The 22659-nt window shown below is 46.1% G+C and overlaps 1 protein-coding gene across 1 annotated transcript; it reads left to right on the plus strand.

The window, feature by feature from the left end:
* The first annotated feature begins 17374 nt into the window (after positions 1-17374).
* On the plus strand, positions 17375-18521 carry LOC123094135 (zingipain-2-like). The gene is made up of 2 exons (XM_044516198.1): positions 17375-17822; positions 17947-18521. The coding sequence occupies exons 1-2, from the start codon at positions 17375-17377 to the stop codon at positions 18519-18521; spliced, it is 1023 nt and encodes a 340-aa protein (XP_044372133.1).
* Positions 18522-22659: the final 4138 nt, after the last annotated feature.

Raw genomic sequence — 22659 nt, forward strand, 5'->3', positions numbered from 1 at the left:
TGTCGGAAGGGTTGCTGCTGCATTTACGCTCCTGTCAGTGTCCTGCATTGACTGATGGTGCAGCCATATACCCCTGCCAGTACCTGATTGTTCTCATTCATTATTGTGCAGCAGCACATGCTTGTTCATACCCATTTTTTTTTCATTTAGTGCCAACATGTACATATTTACACAGGAGAGATAGCTATATTTTTCGACTAACAAGTGACAATAAAAATGTGGTTGTTTTAACCTAGAGGTTAATAAAACACTTTGATAGTTCTCTCTCATTGTAGGATGAGTTTTCTCATAACTGTTGCTGCTGTCTTCATCTTCTATCCCCAAAACTGCTGCTGCTCCCCATCCTCACGTCCTTGCTGCTCCTCTTTCTTCAATCTTGCTGCTGCTTTCCCCACGCCTCTGCTTCCTTTCTTCTCCTTCACTTTCTGCCTGCTTCTTCTCCTTCTTCAACACCTTCTGCTGAATCTCTCTCTCTCTCTCAACCTCCCTTTGCTGCTGCTCTCTCCTCAATCTTGCTACTGCTATCTCTCTTTCTCCCTCTCTTCTCTGAAATTATTGTAAAATTTGAGACGTGTAGTACATGTAATATTCAGATTTGATAAGATCTTGCAACCTGATAATTGTTCAGTCTCGTACTTGTATAATATGGTGCATCTTATTATGTGTTCTGACTAGTTGATGTCTAGTTGCTTTGGAAAACATTTGGTATGTTTGATTTGATCTATGAATTAGTGGTGTGCTAGCTCATATGTGAGTTCACCCTGTGTCTTTTAATTCCAGTTCATGTATGTGTTGTCACCGGTGTGTTCCCTTTTATGCAGAAATAAATTCAGATTCGTAGTCCATGTATTAGCTCAAGTTCTTGTGAGATAAATGTTTGTGATATATATGCCTACTATAATTGTTTGTGTTGTGATATAATTCTATCCCTGTCATATTAGCTTGTTTCTTCCTCCTGTCATATGCTTGATAGTTATATATGCAACTGTCCTTGTCAAATTATTTCCCTTTGTGTTAGTGTTTTAGATTGTCAAGTATAATGAAAATACCAAAAAGATATTGAGTAAAATCTGAATCTCCCTTTGTTGATTGTTGTTTTCTTTGTCAATGATCTATGGGAATAACCTTGTTTAGTTTAGTTTTTTTTTCTTGCTTTCTTAATCTGAATTGTGTTACCTAGCTTTAGCCAAGCATGACCATCGATTTGCCTAGTCCCTGAGGATGGAGCTACTCGTTCGCCTCATTGTAGATATCTTCATGGATCAGTTTTCTCATAAAACTAATGTGCCTGGACAACAGTTTGCTCCACTGATGTTGTATCTCTCTCATTGTAGGATGGCAAGTTGTGGCAGCTGGAGCATGACGCATAAGAGAGAGCAATGAAATCCATTGTACTGTTCCGTTAAAAAAAGTACATTGTGCTGTTATGATAGTAGCAGATGTGCCATCATTTTCTTATTGTATATTCCCGTGTAAGGAAATGTATTCCTGAGATGATTTTTTGTGTTATGTAAACCTGGGAGATATTTTCTTTTTGTGTTATGTAAACCTGGGAGTTTTCCTAATTTGAATGAAATAATGTTGGATGTATGTGTGTGATTGGGCTAAAGTCTGCTTGGGCCAAACTGGACAAATAATTGGGTTGAAACAGGCCACATACCAACAAGCATCGAACAATTTCAAAAATGAAATGAAAAGTCTTACAGAAAAAAGAAATGGACTGCAAAAATCTCAAAGGCCTCAAAAACTAACAAGGCTGAATTGTTGGGCTTGGCCCATGAAGCCGATAAAAAATTGACAGAAAAATATATAAAAAGGCCGAATTATTGGGCTCGGCCCATGTAAAACACCGAATCGGACCGGGCTAAATCTTGTGCCACATAAGCTTGCCACGCTGGATGCCTACGTGGACTGGGGAGGTTGCTAGTGACCAAAACGCCACAGTGGACATATTTTGGTCATAAACGTCTACGACCATTCCAGAAGAAAGGTCGCTATAGTCAGTTTACGACCGTCAGCTTTTGACCTTCTGTTTTTGGTCACAAAAAGGTCGCAAATGAAAAACCATGACCTTTCAGTGACCAATAGTGGTGGTCACAAGTTACATATTTCTTGTAGTGTTAGTACTGGGTCGTGGCTCCAACCGGTACTAAAGGAGGGGGGGGGTCTTTAGTACCTGTTGTAGCCTCCATCCGTTACTAAACGGGGTGCGCTTCCCGCCGCTTCGCCAAGCCAAAACAAACCTTTAGTACTGGTTAGTGGTTCCAACCGGTACTAAAGGTAGGTTCTATATAATAGAACACTTCAAAAAAATTCGTCAGTTCGTTCCCTTTGCTTCTTCTCCTCATCTGCCCCGTCGCCGTCGCCCCTCGCCGCCGCCCCCGTCACCATCGCCGCCGCCCCCGTCCCTGTCCCCGTCGCCATCCCCTCTGCCTCGCCGTCCCGTCGAGTGCCTCGCCGTCCCGTCGCGTGCCTCGCCGTCACCGTCGCCGTCGCCGTCGCCCGCGCTGTGAGCCCCTCTCCTCGGCCCCTCGTCTCCCTCGAAGCCGCCACGCCGCCGGCGCGTGCTCGCGCGCGCGCGCACAGACACACACACAGACGCACACACACATTTAGTTTATAGGTTTTAGTTTTTTTAGTTTTTTTTGTTTTCTGTACACATGTTTTAGATGAATTAATTAATTAGATTAGATTAATTTTAAATAGTATATATAAATGTTAGAAATGTTATAGAAATGTTAGTTTTAGCTAGATGAATTAGATTAATTTTAAATTATTATAGAAATGTTAGTTTTTACTTTCTTATAATTTTAGTTATACAAATTTAGTATTTGCTTATAAGAAATCACAATCCAATCATTTAAAAAATGTTACTTTTGAGGCGTATAGTATTTGTTCTCGATGATACCTGGCCCGCATCCTCGCCATCGACCCATTCGTGACGACGTCCTGCTTCAGAAGACCCATGTCCGGGACTGGGCTCCGCCGGGCTAGCACTGGGAGGTGCTACCTTCAGGGGCTCGCCGCTTGGTGAGGAACCCGGGTCCCGTCGTTGAAAGTTAAGACCCTCGGCCTCTGCATCAATCGATGCATACGGCCATCTTTATTTATTATTCAATATAGGTCTAACAAGAACATACATCAATCCATCAGAAACCACCACTCACATCTACAAAACTTGATTATGTGGAGTGCTTTCACTCCTCATATCTAAAATCGATGTCGTTGCCGATCCATCCACATAATGTATCGGAACCCACAGCCGGTGCAGCAGACCTAAAGCGTACACCACATGCAAACGTTTTAGACGCTGCCATCATCATCGAACTGCTGACCCATCTTCAAGAGAGAGATCTGCATCATCCATGCCAATCCGTCCATCCGTCGACGCCACCACAGCACCCAATGGCACCATTGCCCCATGCTCGTCCGTGCAGACGCGAAGATTCTGGAAGATCTGTCGTGCGTAGCACCTGCTAACCAGGCATGGCACAGTAGCACCTGTCGGACAGGCATGACTTGACATCTCCACCAAAAGCTCCATGCAAGACAAAGCCGCTCTGCCTCCATCTCTGCTCCACAAACGATGCTCCAAAAGAGAAAACGACACTTCAGTACCGCCATGGTCCGATCTATAAAAGAAGATCCTAGGGTTTCCCCCGGAGCAGTATGAGTGGGTCGATAGTAGTTACACGACGATGCCTTCATCAAAGTAACGATGCAGAACACCGCCATCGCCTGCCATTTGCTCGGTTTTCGCCGGCAACTATGTCTTCCCGACTCGCAGCCGAAACTAGATGGGATCTCGAGATCTGACCATCCAGCCTCATGTCGACCACCTCCGACGGAGGAGATGGCCACCACCACCACCAGCGGCGCCGGCCAGATCAGATCTAACCGAAGGCGCCCCTGACCAGTCAACCATGGCCACATCCCATCCTGATCCACCCTCCAACGAAGCTATCGGAGCAACGCCGAACCGTCAGGAAAGACGAAGACCGAAGGGCGATCTCGCGCCGTCGGTCCCTCCAGACCATGGGGCTGCAGCCTAGATCCCCGCCGTCCCCAGCACCGGCGCACGTCTCTGGGGACGACTAGGTGGAGGAGAGGGGGGAGGGGGCAGCGGCCGGGGCGCCGGGGTTGGCCCCCAGATCACCCTGGAGGGAGCAATTTAGGGAGCCGTGGAGCGATACGATGAGAGGGAGCGATCCGGCGCCGCCATGGGCCTAGAGTCTGCTGGTAGCAGAGTTAGGCTGCATATTGCCATGTCCAACCGTTCCTCCCATCGTTCTCCTGCAAAGGCACCTTCTCAAAGCACCTAGTGGGGTGGTGTCTATAGGTAATCCTGATCATCAATAAAATACACAGATAAGCATCTATAGAAAGCTCAAACCCCCATTAGAATTTAAATTTGAATTTGAAAGTCCAGCATATAGCAACCGGTACACACGAAGAAAAAACAGTTCCTGTTTGGAAGCACCGTATTTCTGAAGTATACTTTAGTTTGCGGAAATAATTAAGTATGGAATACTTCAAGGCGTTTGGGTCAAATAAAAACCGTGGTTTAGAAATTGTGCAGATCTATTTCATTTGTTAATTCCAATGGCGGACCATATTTTTATAGAAGGAAAGAGAGTTAATTACAAGAAACCCGTCTCGGTTGCGAACAATCCGAGAGGATACACACTCCAACACCTAACTCCGATGCATACTAAGCTAACTTCTCACAAATATTTGTAGACCTCCTACACCAATCCCCGCAGCCCGTCATTCTGCGATCTCATCCAGCACCAAGATGGGTATGAGAGACGCCGGTTTCTGTTGGTCCGTCCTGTTGAACATCCTAGCATTTCTGTTGGCTTCGGTCCCAAACGTACGAACACCGACGAATACTTTCCGTCGAGTCCCGGTTGGCCGATACTTTGGCCAACGGACGTACGTGCAACAATAAGCAGGCAAGCACCCTGGTGGATTGATTAGCTTCACACTACCAGAAGAAGCTAGCTTGCACTAGCTAGCTCTACGCAGCCGGCCGATCGATTAACCCCGTAGCTCACGAGACAACACGCCGAGTTATAGCAACAGGCTCGTGTCGAGCCTTTGTACTTTTATTGCTTTGATTGATCTGATATTACAACGTAGGGTACAGCTATATTTATACTAGTACAAAGCTAGCTAACCCAAACCGAGTCGGTGACTGCTCCTAGTCCATACCGGACAGGACTTCTACTACGTGGTTGATTCCAACAATCACCCCCCCAACCACGATGTCCTCACTTCACAGCTTGGACGCCGATCCTTCCCCGCATCTCCGTGAACTTCTGTCGTCCCAAAGACTTGGTCAGGATATCTGCAAGCTGATCATCGGTGCAAATGTAGTTGACTTCAATCTTGCCTTCTTCCACGCAATCTCGTATGTAGTGATACCGTATATCAATGTGCTTACTTCTATCATGATGCACTGGATTCTTACATAGAGCAATCGTGGACTTGTTGTCAACATAAAGCACCACTCCTTCCGGTTCCTTGTCAGTGAGGTCACCGAGTAGCCTTTCTAGCCACACACCTTGACCTGCCGCGGTTGCAGCTGCAATATACTCCGCTTCACAGGATGATAATGCGACCACCTTCTGCTTTTGTGATAGCCAACTCACTATGCTTCTTCCCAAGAAATATGCCACGCCCGAGGTACTTTTACGGTCGTCAATATCTCCTGCCAAGTCGCTATCACTGTAGCCAAGTAGCTCCACCATCTCCTTCCGCTTCTCTCTCAAATAGACACAACCGAAGTTAGTTGTCCCTTTGATGTACCTGAGTATTTGTTTCACAGCTGCCCAATGTTCTGTCGTGGGTGCTTCCATGAAGCGACTCACTACGCCAACGGAATAGGCCAAGTCTGGTCGTGTATTCACAAGATACCTTAGGCTTCCGACCACACTTCTATAGTCCGTTGCATCAACCGCGGGTGCTTGGCTCCTCTTGCTAAGTTTAAGTCGAGGCTCCATTGGAACATGACTTGGATTGCAGTCCTCCATGCTACAGCTTTCAAGAATCTTCTTTGCATATGCCTCCTGGCATAACGTGATTCCCTCCGGCTTTTGCTGTACCTCGATCCCGAGATAGTAAGTCAAGAGCCCTAGATCACTCATCTTGAAAAGCTCCTTCATTTGTAGCTTGAATTTAGCAATCTCCTCCTCATCTGCTCCAGTTATCAAGAGATCATCAACATAGATGCCCACTAGGAGACGATCCTTGCCTTTACCTCGCTTGTACATAGCATGCTCTAGTGGACTTTTCTCAAAACCAAGAGAAACTAGTGTACGATCAAGCTTGATGTTCCACGCCCGAGGAGCTTGGCATAGCCCGTACAATGCCTTGTGTAGTTTCAACACCTTGTGCTCCTCTCCCTTTTTGATGTAACCCGGTGGTTGCTTCACATACACTTCTTCTTTTAACTCCCCGTTCAAAAAGGCGGATTTTACATCCATGTGATGTAGCCTCCAAGATTCTTGAGCCGCGAGAGCTATAACTAGCCTCACCGATTCCATCCTTGTGACAGGAGCGAACACTTCCTCGAAGTCTACACCTTGCTCTTGCACGTATCCTTTGGCTACGAGCCTTGCCTTATGCTTCACCAAGTTTCCTTCGGCATCTTTCTTGACCTTGTACACCCACTTGAGCCCTATGATTTTATGGTCGTTGGGTGGATCCACGAGCTCCCATGTATTGTTGTCTCGGATCGATCCCAACTCCTCATCCATAGCACGACGCCAACACTTCTCCGTATTTGCATCTTCAAATTTCGTCGGTTCCTCGACGCTAAGCAGACACTGTCGTCCTCTTCTTTTTATTTTCACTGGATTTTTCTTCGGATATAAATCCGCCACTGGCCGAAGACGGACTGGTGTCGGCGGACGTTCCCTTGTCTCCTGTTCAGTCGAAGACGAGGAATTTTCATCCGGAGTTTCCAAACTCCCAATTTCTGGCGAATCCTGTTCCTCCGAACTGGCTGCATCTCCATTAGATGAACAATCCAAAACATGTGTATCATCTTCACGTACATGGCCTTCACGTACGTGGCTTTGATGTCCTTGTGGTGCAGCACGTGGGCTGCTGGAAACGCCTCCAGTGGACAGGCTTTTTGCTCCCGGGCTGGTTGATGAGCCACCTGGGCTTTGAGGTGGACAGCCTCCTGATGGGCTTCGTCCAGTGCCTCCACGCATATGTGAGCCACCAGATCGAGCGCCGCTGGCGCTGCCTGGCGTGTCTTCAGGCGCATCAGCCGGTCCTTCTTGCTCGTGCGCGTGTGACACAGCGGGAGTAGCTGGCGCTTCTCCATTTTATGTGCGCCGTCCGCGCCGTTTGTCGCGGCCGACGTCTCCGGTTGATCATCAATGTCTGCATGCTCATAATCATCGTAAACAATGTTGAAAATATTATCGGAAGACGGGTATACCGGCTCGGTGAAGTTCCAATTCCATGACCTTGCTTCTTCAAAGACCACGTCGCGCGTCACAACCATCTTATTGGTTGAGGGGTTGCACGCACGGTATGCCTTCGTGCCTTTTTCATAGCCAACCAACACCATTGGAGTACTCCGATCCGCCAATTTGCTAGTATGCCCGGTCACTGTCTTCACATGCGCTACGCACCCGAAAGTGCGAAGATGATCAACCGTGGGCTTGTGTCCGTACCATGCTTCGTACGGCGTCATCCCAACCACACTCTTGGTTGGAGCCCGGTTCAGCAAGTAAACAGCCGTATTGACCGCCTCACCCCAAAACTTGCCCGGCATGCCTTTACTTTTCAACATGCTTCGTGCCATCGCCACCACGGTTTGATTCCTCCGTTCCACAACACCGTTTTGCTGCGGTGAATATGGCGCCGTAAGATACCTCTTGATGCCTTGAGCTTCGCAAAAGTCCGTGAATGCACGGGACTTGAACTCACCCCCCCCCCCCCCGATCGGTACGGAGGGCCTTCAGCTTGGCTTCAGATTCTACTTCAGCCGCCATTTTTATTATCCTGAAGCTTGCAAAGCTTGATCCTTCGTCTTCAACAACACAATCCACATGAATCTGCTGAAGTCGTCGACGACGAGCAAGAAGTATCTGTTTCCGGCAGGGGTGGCCGGTGTAATCGGTCCGCACAAGTCTCCGTGGACCAACTCAAGAGCTTTACTCGCTCTAAAGTTTCCCTCTCTTGGGAACGGGGCTCTCCTTTGTTTCCCAATGAGACAACCGTCGCACACTTGGTCGACATGATTGATGCACGGTAGACCACATACCATCTCCTTTTGTCCAAGTTGCCGAAGAGCCTGGAAATTTAGATGACCGTAGCGCGCGTGCCACTTCCATGCCGAGTCGTCCATGCTCGATAGGAGACATACCGGATCCACACGATCCAAGTTGAGGACGTAGAGCCTGTTCGGTGACCTCTGCACCTTCATAATCAACATCCTCTGACGATCATACCCCCATAAAAAGCCATCTTCGAGCACAATCTTGCAACCACGCTCCTCGAGTTGGCCAAGACTTATGATGCTACTCTTTAGCTTGGGAATATAGTACACATCTGTGAGTACCTTGTGACCGCCATTCTTCAACTCAAACAGGACAGTACCTCGCCATGCGATGTCAACGGTCCGTCCGTCGCCGAATCGAACCGTGCCTCCCACCGAAACACCGAGCTCAGAAAACTGGTCCTTGTCGCCGGTCATGTGGTTGCTAGCGCCCGTGTCGAGGTACCACATGTGCCTCGACGTGTTCATCCTCTTCTTATCATGAAGATAAACTGCCTCCTCTACGAGCGTGACAACCTCTGTAGCCGGCGCCTTTGGAGCTGGACTATCCTCATCCATTAGCTCACATACTTCGACCATGAGCATCATGTCTCCATCATCGCCTCCTTTGGCCATGAGAGCTTTCTCCTTCGGTGGTTTCTTGCACTCCGACTTGAAGTGCCCCATGATGCCACAGTTGTGACACTTGATCTTGCGCTTGTCAAACTTCTTCTTCTTCGGAGCGTCGTCGCCGGCGTTCTTCTTACTTTGTTCTTTTGGTGCACGATCTTGGCGAGTGTTGCTGCTAGAGCCCTCGCCACCTCTCCTTGAGTCCAGCACCAGCCACTGAGCCCGTGTGAGCATGACATTCTCATCATTCCTCCCATCCCCGAGACTGTACTGCATACGCTCGTCGTGAGCTTTGTAGCGTCCGACGAGATCGTCGATGGAGAGAGTCGCGAGATCGACGCACTGCTCGATCGCCGTGACAATTTGCAGGTACCTGGGAGGGGCTGCGCGCAAGAACCGCCGGACAACCGAGGTCTCCGTGAGGTTTTCACCAAGCGCGCAGATCCGATTGACGAGAGTAGCCACCCGTGAAGCGAACGCATCCACGGACTCATTGTCGCCCATGACCAAAGTCTCATAGTTCCTTAGGAGAGTTTGGAGATTGGCTTGCTTGACGCGGGTGTGTCCCTCGAACATGAGCTTCAAAGTATCCCACGCCTCCTTCGCCGTTTCTTTGGCGATTAGGTGTTGGAGGACATCCATCGGCATCACCGAGTAAATCGCTGACGCCGCCTGCCGATCCTTCCGGTGCTCGGCTCCCTCCTTCTTGAACGCGTCGCCTCCTGGATCGACCACGTCCCATAGCTCGTTGGCGCGGAGACCACACTCCATGAGGGCCTTCCAGACCCCGAAGTTCTCGCGATCAAACCGTGGGTATGACGTACCAGGTACGGCAAGTACTTTAGCCGCTCCGGACGATTCCACGATCTCCTTGCCCGTCATGACCTTCCGTTACTAGAAGATCAACCTGGCTCTGATACCAATTGTTGGCTTCGGTCCCAAACGTACGAACACCGACGAGTACTTTCCGTCGAGTCCCGGTTGGCCGATACTTTGGCCAACGGACGTGCGTGCAACAATAAGCAGGCAAGCACCCTGGTGGATCGATTAGCTTCACACTACCAGAAGAAGCTAGCTTGCACTAGCTAGCTCTACGCAGCCGGCCGATCGATTAACCCCGTAGCTCACGAGACAACACGCCGAGTTATAGCAACAGGCTCGTGTCGAGCCTTTGTACTTTTATTGCTTTGATTGATCTGATATTACAACGTAGGGTCCAGCTATATTTATACTAGTACAAAGCTAGCTAACCCAAACCGAGTCGGTGACTGCTCCTAGTCCATACCGGACAGGACTTCTACTACGTGGTTGATTCCAACAATTTCTTTGCTTCAAAAGGTTCCATGCCACCGTGCCTCAGTAAAGAAATGAGTAAACATCCTAATTTGCTTCAAAAGGTTCCATGCCACGGTGTGTACATCCTAATTTTTACCACACCGTGCCTCAGTAAAGAAATGAGTAAACATATTTACATATGTTGCTTTTTCCCTACGTTTGTTTCCCGTTTATGGGGACCAAACACGTAGGCGTTGAACCAGGAAGAGACTAGTTTTTTTTTGCGGAAAAGGAACTTTTCATTGATCAACTATGATGATTACATTCAGATTCGACAATGCTAGCTATCTCCCTAGGGGAATTCCGGAGCCAGCATGCCGTGCGCTGTTGCAAGCGACCCATACAACCTAAGGTGTGGCTCGCCAAATTTGTGTGCCTGCTGATTTTAGCTAGACTAATGTTCCTCTCTTGAGCCATAACTCTTTTGATCTCATTAACCCGGTACGCATACCTCGACCGGTCTTTATCTTTGGAAGCAGACTAGTTGAAGGAGGCCGCGAGCTCCTGGCAGTAGGCAGCGCCCCTCGTGCAGCGAGTGTCGCACGCGTACGTACTAAGCATAATCCCTCACGGGATACCAAGATCAGACGATTGTGCGCCATCACAGAAATTACCAAATAAAAAAATAAACTGGTTAGTCAGCTACATATATGTACTCTTCTCACAACCTACTTAACGGTCAGCTAGCGGTCAACTAATGGAAGTGGCATTTTCGGTACAATGACCCTTGTTCGATGGCTTTATTAAAACGGTGACTAGATTGATGGCATTTTCAGAATGTTGAAATTATTTGTTGGTATTGTCGGAATTTCCTCTACATCAAAACCCTCTGGCCGAGCAGATCTATAAGCTCGCCAAGGTCCACATAGTACCGATCTGAAACAACTGAATTAATAAAGTTCAAGGGACCTTCATCTACATCTTATATGAATCAAACCTGCTGACCCGCATCGCCTGCCGAACTAATAAAAATCTCTTTCGAATCATTGGAAGTGCGATTAATGTGAGATCCTGAAAACTATCTTTCGACACATGGTAATGTGCTTGGAACATACACATCGAAAGATGGACAAAAGTCACATGGGGATAAGATTAGCATGTAGCCTACCCAACTAAAGCCCCAATCCCCATCATCAGTGATGTCACATCAATGGCGGACGACTTAAATATGGATTCTTAATCAATAAAATCAGTTATGAGATATGTTGGGTGTAGTGAGAGCGCATCTTAAAGTTAAAGTGTTTAACTTGTAAGTGGAAATTAATTATGAACACCCCGCAAAAAAAAAGAAATTAATGATGAACAATGTTTAATGTATTTTCATAATTTATTGCAGAGATTGGCATCTGTTTTTCACCCACAAACAGAATTGTTGATTTAGATAATTAAATAGATATCTAGTAATAAAACTTTACGGATTGGTACCGTAATGTGAGGATCGCAAAACTTTCGGTAAAACCTTCTCAATGTATATCAACAGATGAGCACATCTTCTTTGGATGTGTGTTGGCTAGGTTTTTGTGGAGTGGCGTGCTAGAGATGTTGGGTTCGAGTGGAACCATCTTTTCTGTTAGGACTTTTCTGCCATCCTAAGTGCTAGAACGGGCAAGTCACGCCATCTAATTTGGATTATATTCGCAGCCCAAAGTAGAGCGGTTTGGCTGATTCGAAATAAGTTTTACGATTGAGGCTAAATTCCCCCGCTAATGTGGTGACTGTGTTTTTAAAATCCATGATTATTTTGCAGTAGGTGTCTTCTATATAAAAAACGCAGCAACAATACTGTGTCGTAAAACGTTGCCCGTTTGCTTCCAGTTGTTGGCAGCTGCTTGCCCGTAGTAGTGTCTTTGCCGTTATGGCCGTGTGTAAAATCTTAAGATAGTCTCTCGCCTCAGGGATTTATTAATTTAAAAATGGGCAGGTGGTGCCTTCTATATAAAAAAACCCAGCAACACACCATGACACCAACAATACCAGCCTCAACCCTCTCCTCGCTCAAGAGTATACAAAATATGCAGCCTGTGTGTGCATGAGTATATAACGTGCACATGAGAGTTAATTATTTTCTTATTAAAAGCAATACTATTTCTACACAACCAAAGCGGTCAACAAAGCTCGTAGCTTCTGTTGAAGTGGAAAAGGGTCCTCTTTGGTATTTTTTTCCTCTCGAGGCCGTGAGGACGGTGCATTCACTAGTAGAAAAAGAGGCTTCTGTCCAGCCCCATTAGTCGCGAAACTGTAGGAACCGCGACTAATGAAGTCTTTAGTCGCGGTTCGGCAGATGAACCGCGACCAAATGCCTGGGCCCAGGGTGCTCGCGGGCTTTAGTCGCGGTTGGCCAGGCCAACCGCGACTAAAGGTGCCCAAAGGCCTTTAGTCGCGGTTGGCCAGGCCAACCGCGACTAAAGCTCCTCCCTTTTAGTCGCGGTTTGTGGCACGAACCGGAACTAATGGGGTTGAGACCTTTAGTCCCGGTTCGTGCCACGAACCGGTACTAAAGGTCCCATTTTCAAACTCTACCCCCCCCCCCCCGGGATCGCCTTTTCAGTTTTAAAAAAAATAAAAGAAAATAATGGAAATGTCAAAAAAATAAAAGAAAATAAGTTTCTCATGTGATATGTGGTCTAGTTGTTGGGAAAATTTGCAAATGTGAATTTTGACTTTATTTGCAAAATCTCTCTGAAATTTGTAAAAATGGGCATAACTTTTGCATACTAACTCGGATGAAAAAGTTTTTTATATGAAAAATCATCTACTCGAAAAGTTACATCCAAATTTAACGGGGGGAACCCCGTTAAACATTTTCAAAATCCTCAAAAACCTAATAGAAAAAAAGTTACGGGGCTTGTAAGATCTAGAGTGGAAAAAATTGAAAAATATTCAAACAGTGGGCAAACTATGGTCAAACAATGGTCAAACTAATTATTCTAGAATATTAGTGTTACTAAATAATTATTTTAATTATTTCAATTTTGGTCAAATCTGGTCAAACTGTGGTCAACTGTGGTCAAACTGTGGTCAAACAATGGTCAAACTAGTTATTCAAGAAATATTAGTGTTACTAAATAATTATTGTTTTTTAAAACAATAGTTTCAAACTCAAACAGTGAAATGTGTCACTTCATGCTCAAGAAAAATTCCTGAAGGTTAATAGGATTGACATCTTATTATTGTCAGGAAAACAACAAGTGCAGACTTGGAGCGTGGGAGAATAGAACCCGGAAGTTAAGCGTGCTTGGGCTGGAGTAGTGAGAGGGATGGGTGACCGGTTGGGAAGTTAGATGATTTGGAATGATGAGGGGTGATAAAAGAATAAATTGAGAAGTGATGAGGGGTGGTGATTAGAGACTAGAGGATAAAATAATTCAGAAATTTGAAAAAAAAAATTCAATTTTTTTTTTCAAAAACCTGTGGCGGCCTTTAGTCGCGGTTAGCCACAAGAACCGCGACTAAAGGTCCTCCGCCCACGTGGACGGGCCTTTAGTCGCGGTTCTTAAGCAACCGCGACTAAAGGGGGGGGGGGCTTTAGTCGCGCCCGTCTGGTCGCGGTTGCGCAACCGCGACTAATGGCAGTTGCGAACCGCGACCAAAGGCCCTTTTTCCACCAGTGATTGCCTTCCCTCTTGGTTACGTCTTTTATTTTCATTAAGCATGGAACAAAGATAATAACTACTCCCTCCGTAAACTAATATAAGAGCGTTTAGATCACTACTTTAGTGATCTAAACGCTCTTATATTAGTTTACAGAGGGAGTACATCTTGTACAGCATCATCAAAATAAGATCCCTATATTAAGACTGCAGATAGAGTTAAATATGAAAAATAAAAAATACAACACATGATAAAAATATGCCGAACATATTGCCAAAGTAGACGTAACACATGCGCTGACTAAGCAAACATACATATGCTTGTACTAACAAAAAAGCCTAAACGGCTCATATATTATTAAGAGATGTTATCTAGTCTAAACAATAAAGTAAAGTTTGTATATTACAACTGGTATAGCGCACGAGCTCATGAATATTAGAACCAAACAAAACAGTACTCCATCCGTCTCATAATATAAAAGTGTAGTGTCAAAAACGCTCTTATATTCTGAGACGGAGCGAGCACTAATTAAAAATATTCTACCAAATCTATGTAACACTTCGCTATGCCAGGCTAAGTCATTTGGGTATGACATTGTGCACGACGCACACGTTAGGATACTATACTAGTACTACCAGGCAGCAAGTAAACGGATGCTGAACTTGGACAATGGCACTCTTTGTGGAAGGTTCGATGGAATCTTTGGTCAGCAGTCAAATTCATACATACTCCATGGAGTCTATTACAGTATTCTTTTTGCAAACAGACCGCTGGCGTGTCAAACATCTTGCCAAGTGGACAAATACGACTCGTGTGTCACAGTAGACCAGTGACCGTATATATATGAGTCCACACGCGTATTCCGTATTCCGCTAAAATTGCCAAACTCGATGGAGTTGAAACTTTGAATTAAGTACGTATTATTTTTCCACACATGATTCCAAAAATTAGCACCGTGTTGTGTGGGGCTGGAAATATTAGGCTACATCTTTTTTTTTTTGAAAAGGGGGTTTTCCCGGCCTCTGCATCTAGCGATGCATACGGCCCTCTTTATTAACTAAATAGGTGTCCAAAAGGTTCGAAAGTCTCAAATCTGGAGATAAAAGGCAGCTCACACAGAGCGCAAAAGGCTAGAAACACATACTAGCCAAGAACAATGCGCCACAACCGGCTGGCTAGAATAAGACAGGTAAACTAATTTCCTATCCTATTACATGACCGCCATCCAAACCGGTTGAAGATATCCCGAGTTACCGTCTCCCACCGGATACACGCAGTAACCAAATGCTCCCTGGCCTCCATCGTAGTGAGTGGCGACCACGAACGGATCAGTGCCGTAGCTCGGAAAATAACCTGCAAAAAATGAACCCGTGATGATCTGTTAAACACCAAATCATTTCTGCAAAGCCAGATGGTCCACAACAAAGCGCTAACTCCAACCCGAATATGTCTTGCTAAATTAGTCTCAAACCCATTAAGCCAACTCCCAAATAGCGCATTAACAGTATTGGGTGGAGTGATATTGAAAGTAATGTGAACCGTCCGCCAAAGAACCTTGGCCAGCGGGCAATCAAAAAAGAGATGCTTAATCGTCTCGTCCTGGTCACAGAAACTACACCTAGTAGGTCCTGTCCAATTACGCTTTAATAGGTTGTCCTTTGTTAGAATCACTTGTTTATGAACAAACCACATAAACACTTTTATTTTCAAAGGAACTTTGACATCCCAGACGTTCTTGGAAGTTGGAATGGAACTCACATTAATGACATTAATATACATTGACTTAACTGTAAATATTCCAGACCTAGTCAAACTCCAGCGTAATTCATCAGGTTGGTCAGAAAGTTGAACCTCCATCAGTCTCCTAACTAAATGGAGCCAAACCTCCCACCGATTGCCCGCAAGCGCTCGTCTAAAGTGAATATTGAGGGGGATAGACTGAAATACCGTCGCCACTGACACCTCACGTCGTTGAGCAATACAATATAAAGACGGATATTGAACGGCCAAGGGTGAATCGCCAAGCCAAGTATCCTTCCAGAAACGTGTAGTAACCCCGTCTCCAAGTACGACTCTAGTCCTATTAAAGAATAATTGTTTGACTTTCATTAGTCCTCTCCAGAAATGCGAGTCAGTCGGCCTAACCGTTACCTGAGACAAGGTTCTAGAATGAAGGTACTTGCTACGAAGGATCTGTGCCCACATGGCGTCAGTCCCAGAGGCAAGCTTCCAGAGCCACTTGCTGAGAAGGCATCTATTCTTAACCTCAAGATTCTCAATACCAAGCCCTCCTTGGTCTTTCGGTCGACAGATAATATCCCATTTAGCAAGCCTGTATTTCCTTTTAAGTTCATCACCCTGCCAGAAGAAACGTGATCTATAGAAGTCCAATCTTTTCCTCACACCCACTGGGACCTCAAAGAACGATAAGATAAACATAGGCATACTCGTGAGCACCGAGTTAATCAAGATTAGTCGGCCTCCATATGACATGAGTTTACCCTTCCAGCAACTCAGTTTCTTCTCAAATCGATCCTCAACACACTTCCACTCTCTGTTTGTCAGCCTTCGATGGTGAATGGGAATACCAAGATAAGAGAATGGCAAGCTCCCCAACTCACATCCAAACAATTGTCTATAAGACTCCTGTTCGTCATTAGCTCTACCAAAGCAGAACAGCTCGCTCTTATGAAAGTTAATCTTTAACCCAGATAATTGTTCGAATAGGCATAACAACAGCTTCATATTTCTCGCCTTGGCCAAATCGTGCTCCATAAAGATGATTGTAGCATCTGCGTATTGAAGGATGGATACACCTCCATCAACAAGATGAGGAACCAAACCACCCACTTGACCATTGTCCTTAGCCCTTCCTATCAAGATTGCTAACATATCCACCACAATGTTAAACAGGATAGGGGACATTGGATCTCCTTGCCTGAGGCCTTTATGAGTCTGGAAATAATGACCTATATCGTCATTCACTCTAATTCCCACACTTCCTTTTTGCGTAAATGATTCGACTTGCCGGCGCCATGCCTCGTCGAAACCTTTCATACGCAGAGCCTGTTGGAGAAACGGCCACTTGACCTTATCATACGTTTTTTCGAAATCCACCTTAAAAATTACCCCATCTAATTTTTTGGAGTGAATTTCATGGAGCGTTTCATGGAGGACAACCACCCCTTCAAGGATGTTTCTGTCCGGCATGAAAGCAGTTTGGGATTGTTGCACCACAGAATACGCAATCTATGAGAGCCTAATGGTCCCGACTTTGGTAAAGATTTTGAAACTCACATTGAGAAGGCAAATCGGCCTGAACTGCTCAATCCTCACAGCCTCCGATTTCTTAGGGAGCAATGTAATAGTTCCAAAATTCAATTTAAATAATTGAAGCTGTCCAGAGAAAAGATCGTGAAACATAGGTAACAGGTCCCCCTTAATAAAATGCCAGCACCAACTACTCTTGACTCTTGTTACTCACTTAATTAGCTTGCCACGTTTGCTCGCAAATCACTCGATTTGCTAGCTGCGTACATGGCAGGGACCAAGATGACCACCCCTATCTTGCTGCTGCTCCTCATTGCCCTAATGAGCAGCGCGGTCGCGGCCCGTGAGTTGGCCGGCGGCGAGGAGGCGGCGATGCAGGCGAGGCACGAGGAGTGGATGGCCAAGCACAGGCGCAAGTACAAGGACGACGCAGAGAAGGCGCTGCGCTTCCAGGTGTTCAAGGCCAACTCCGATCTTGTCGCCAGGTCCAACGCCGACGGCACCAAGAAGTACCACCTGGCCATCAACAAGTTCGCCGACCTGACCAGCGAGGAGTTCGCCGCCAGGTACACCGGGTTCAAGCCCACGCCGCCGGGACCCAAGATGCTGCCGGGATTCAAGTACGAGAACGTCAGCCTCTCCGCCGCCGACGTGCAGGGCGTTGACTGGAGGACCACAGGCGCAGTTACCGGTGTAAAGTACCAAGGACGGTGTGGTACGTACCAACTCAGTGCATGCATGCATGCATGCACGTTCCTTACCGTCAGTAGTAGTATATAAAGAGTAGTCCGTAATAAGTAAAACTTACATGACGACGACGTTTGGTTTGCTACGTACAGGATGCTGCTGGGCCTTCTCTGCGGTGGCTGCTGTGGAGGGCATCCACCAGATCACCACCGGCCAGCTGGTCTCCCTCTCGGAGCAGCAGCTGCTCGACTGCACCACCGAGAACCAGGGGTGCGGCGGCGGCTTCATGACCTCTGCCTTCGAGTACATAGTGGACAGCGGAGGCATCACCACCGAGGACGCCTACCCATACGTCACGGCCCAAGGCAGGTGCGACTCTGATGCCACACAGCCGGCCGCCACCATCAGCGGCTATCAGGTCGTGCCTGCCAACAACGAGGACGCGCTCGCCGCCGCCGTCGCTAACCAGCCCGTGTCCGTCGGCATCGATGGAAAGCAGCCGAGCTTCCAGATGTACAGTGGCGGCATCATGACCGGCGACGCCTGCGGCACAGAAAGCAACCACGCGGTCACCCTGGTGGGCTACGGTGTCCAGCAGGATGGGACAAGCTACTGGCTCATCAAGAACTCATGGGGCCAAAACTGGGGAGAAGGAGGTTACATGAAGCTCCAGAGAGGCACGGGCGCTTGCGGCGTTGACATGTTGGCTTCTTACCCTGTTGCATGAACCTACGCAAGCACAAGATCCATTAATTAATTAAAAATATATACCCCTAGTAGTAGTAGATGCTAGTCCTATATATAGAATAAACACAACCTGATCAAGCGCATCTGCTTGCTTTGAAGAGATTATTAAGGGGCACTCCTAGCTGTAACATCAGATTGTTTTACCAGTTTTGCTAGAACTCATCTAGATGAGATATAATTCGGTCTCATTCACCTTTTATAGCCATTGGATATGATGCTATAAGATGCGTGTGTGCTGACGTGGGTTGTATCTGTTTTTGTTTTCAAAGTGAATGAAACCAAATTATATCTCATCTAAATGAGTTCTAGGTACTCCCTTGTTTTACTATCTAATATGTACTATGAATGAGCGATTATTTGTACCATCCATACTAGCCACCTTCGACACTGTACTATATGTTTCAACAAATATAAGAGTGCTTTGTACATGTGAGAGTTCACTACAAAAAAATATATCGTCTCAACATATTCTAGACGATTTTTCGCCAGAACATCATGGTCTTTCCTGAGGCCCCTGTTCCGTTGGTTAGGAAATGTCAATTTCAGCATGGAAAGAACGTTGGGAATGATAAGATCGGATGCCCCAGACCCAAACTACCCACGGTCCATTATGAAAATGTCAATTCCGTCAGGAAAAGATGTCACCAGTGTCATACGGGACGCCCCATGCCTAACTAACTACCCGCATCCGGGCTGGTTCTTTTTGTGCTCAAGTTCCAAGGACTAAGTACCATCGACAAGGTGATCTCCTAAATTGTGACTTGAAAAGGGGAAGCTCTTACACATGGCAAAGCACATGGTTCTCCTTAGTCAATTATTTCCACTGCTGCAGAAAAGGACAATTTAAAAATGCAGTCAACAACCTTGTTAGGGAACTTACGTTCAATATTTGTAAATATGTTCCTGGTCGTCCACAAGATCCAGCACACTGTGTGGTTGCCGGAAAGCATTGTCGGAGTTGCGACGTCAAGCTCGACGATGAAGCGGCAAGACACGTACATATACTTACAAAGCAGCCGATCAATCAGAGTATTGATTGATTCAGCAAGAAACAAGACGCCAGGAAGAAACTTGCTTGGAACCTCACCACATGCAAACGCACCAGATCAACCTTTTGTGTCCCCCTCTGCCGTAGCTACCCAGGGGCTTTTCTGCTTTATTTATATCACATGATTACATAGACTCCAACACAAATACGAACTAGTACTTGCCGACCTCGGGCTACCTAACCGTGTAACACAATGAATCATCTAAATTGAGACATACGTTTGGAATAGCTAACATAGACGATCTTTCGCCAAAACATCATGGTCTTGCCTGAGTCCCCTGTTCCGTTCGCTAGGAAATGTCAACTTCAGCGTGGAAAGAACGTAGGGAATAATATAATAAGATGCCCCAGGCCAAAACTACCCATGGTCCATTATGAAAATGTTAATTCCGCCAGGCAATGGGGATGATGAATGATATTTTATCGTTGCACTCTAATAAGAAGGGGATTTTCTTGGTTACATTGTCTAACTATGTGTGGGATATTCAGCATGGTCGGTGTCAAATCCTGTATGGAGGGCCATCTGGTCACTACAGGCACCGGCGAAGATCAAGATTCATAGCTGGCGTGTGATGCTAGCTTGGGACTATACCTTGTCTGGGTGTTCTAGGAAATCGCCATATCTCGGTGTCTAGTCAATGTCCAATATGTTTTGTTTAGTGTGAGAGCATCTCACATGTGTTTCTCAAGTGCGCAAGGGTGAAGGAAGTGTGGTCAGGTTTGGGTATGTTCTAGCTTACTGAAGATTCTTCGGAGGTGGAACTAGACGATACACGGATCCTTGAGTCTCTCCTGCCGCTATTACTAATTTACTCCATGACATTCGCTGCGGTGGCTAGCTGTTATATTTGGTGGGAGAGGCGTAAGGGCACATACTGTGAACCTCTTCAGTCGCCTATGAGATTGGCTCAATTTATTTTGACACTGGCCCTTAACTACAAACGAATTAAAAGATGGGTGCTCAACCTATTGCGAGGCACATATGGGAGAAGCCCCCTGAGGATCTTGTTAAACTGAATGTGCATGCAGCTTTCGATATTGATACAGGGACTAGTGGCATCTGGGCCATCATTCGTGATCACCTTGGATCCCTTGTTTCACATGGGACATGGAGCCTGCAATTTGGAGAGGATGCAGCTATGGCTGAATCTTGCGCGTTACGTGACGGCCTATTAGTAGTTGTAAATACAGGGTGCAACAAGCTGGTGGTCGAATCAAAATTTTCCAAAGTTGTGGATGTCATGCGAAATTGAGGCAATTCTTCTGGGGCGACAGCGGCTGTATACGAGGAGTGTACTTTTCTTTGTTGCAATTTCGTCCATGTTAGTTTTTCCCATTGTCTTAGGGAATCCAATATGGAGCTCACAAACTTACTAAGTTTATTGAGGACAACCATGGAGTGTAGCATGATGATCCTCTGATGTGCATTATTTGATTTATAATCACAAATGAGTTTCTAATCAATAAAGTGCGCTATGATAGCTGTTTCTGAAGAAAATACTCATGGAACACCCCCTACTATAAGCTAAATGAATTAGATTAAATTACAAAAAGTTAAAATCACAAAATAAGAAAAATATCAACCGGATTAAAATATAGAACCGTAATAAAGTAAATGGCGGAGAAAAAAGAATGAAATTATCCCAAAGGTAAATGCGACATCCATGATTTTGTAATTAAAGAAGAAAAATAGCAACCTAATTAAAATGACGTCATGGTCTGCAACACCGAGGATGCCGCCGGTACTGCCTACCTATCTCAAGACATAAGCCAGCATCTCAACAATCTCCTCCAAACCAAGGTTGGAGCCGACGTGACATTCAAGGTCAGCAGCGAGACGTTCAATGCACATCGGTGCATGCTTGCTACCCGATCAACAGTCTTCATGGCGTAGCTCTTTGGCCCCATGACAAAGGGCACATGTCTCTCAAATTTGGAAGAAAGAGTAAAAAGCATAAGGGGCGGGGTGGGTGGAGCATCTTTTCTCTCCGAGAGCCACATAAATGGACCCCGCCTGAAGTATTCAGAATCTAAACAGATGCACCAGTTGCTAATCGTGATGCAATCAAGCGGCTCAAAAAATGTGTCTCCCACCCGTGCGTGTATCCGAAGAAAGACCATATGGCCAGCCTATACCCGCACCCACCGTATACATAGTTAGTGGATGTAGCCATGGTAATGACACTCTTCCTGGAGTACTTCCTGGAGTAATCCTCAGTTCGAAGCAGGAGATCCACCATGGCTTGTCAGATCAACCAATTAGATCTGGCGTCCATCTCCGTCTAGTTGCAGTGGTGCTCTTCCTCGGTCTTGCTCAAAACTAGTCATGTCAGGGTCGTCTAGCAGTATTAGAAAAACAAACATTAGAAGTGGACAACAAGAGCGTTTATGTCCCCAAGTTACAAAGACGGATGTAATAATTCTGCGGTGGTGGTTATTTTATAGTCGAGGTTGTTAGAAATTTGAAAGCACCTTTATTAATTGGTACGGTGGTGGCGGTGGGGGGGGGGGGGGGGGGGGGGGATGGAAATTTCAAACCACCCGCAGTTGAGAAATACTCGAGACTAATTTGTAGGTTGAACCTCATTCAGGATTCCAACACCGACATATTCAGCTTTGCACCCCGTTCCTCACCAAAAGGTCTCATAGAACGGGATGTTAGATCTAGAGCCACCAAACCTCCCCATCATCAGTGTGTGGTCGTGGTGTTGCGTGTGACACCATGCGGTGGCGATGGTGTATCATCACGAATCACCGTGTTGTCTTTCCAGGGTGCATCCGGCTAGTCCCTTTACAAGAATATGCCCATCGCATACAAAGAAAAAACATTTTGTACAACCGATGAACTTCACATGATCAAATTACATTTCTTGATACTTTGTGACCGATCAATAGAGCTTTAATTCATTAGCCCGCATGCTACACACCGCTCCATGGTGTGCATCCGGTTGGTCCTATGCCGCCAAAGTCAAACCCTGGACTGCCAAATACTCCCTCCTTTCCGGTTTATAGGGCTTATCTTAAAATTTTAGTTTTTCCATTTTATAAGGCTCAATTTGGTTGTTTCCAT

This window comes from Triticum aestivum, chromosome 4B (assembly GCF_018294505.1).
Source record: "Triticum aestivum cultivar Chinese Spring chromosome 4B, IWGSC CS RefSeq v2.1, whole genome shotgun sequence".
NCBI classification, from domain to species: domain Eukaryota; kingdom Viridiplantae; phylum Streptophyta; class Magnoliopsida; order Poales; family Poaceae; genus Triticum; species Triticum aestivum.

What these genes read in the sequence shown, in the direction of transcription:
- LOC123094135 (XM_044516198.1), top strand. Translation starts at nt 17,375, where the DNA reads ATGGCAGGGACCAAGATGACCACCCCTATCTTGCTGCTGCTCCTCATT. An exon ending in AAAGTACCAAGGACGGTGTG is followed by an intron (nt 17,823 to 17,946) that starts GTACGTACCAAC and finishes TGCTACGTACAG; the next exon opens with GATGCTGCTGGGCCTTCTCT.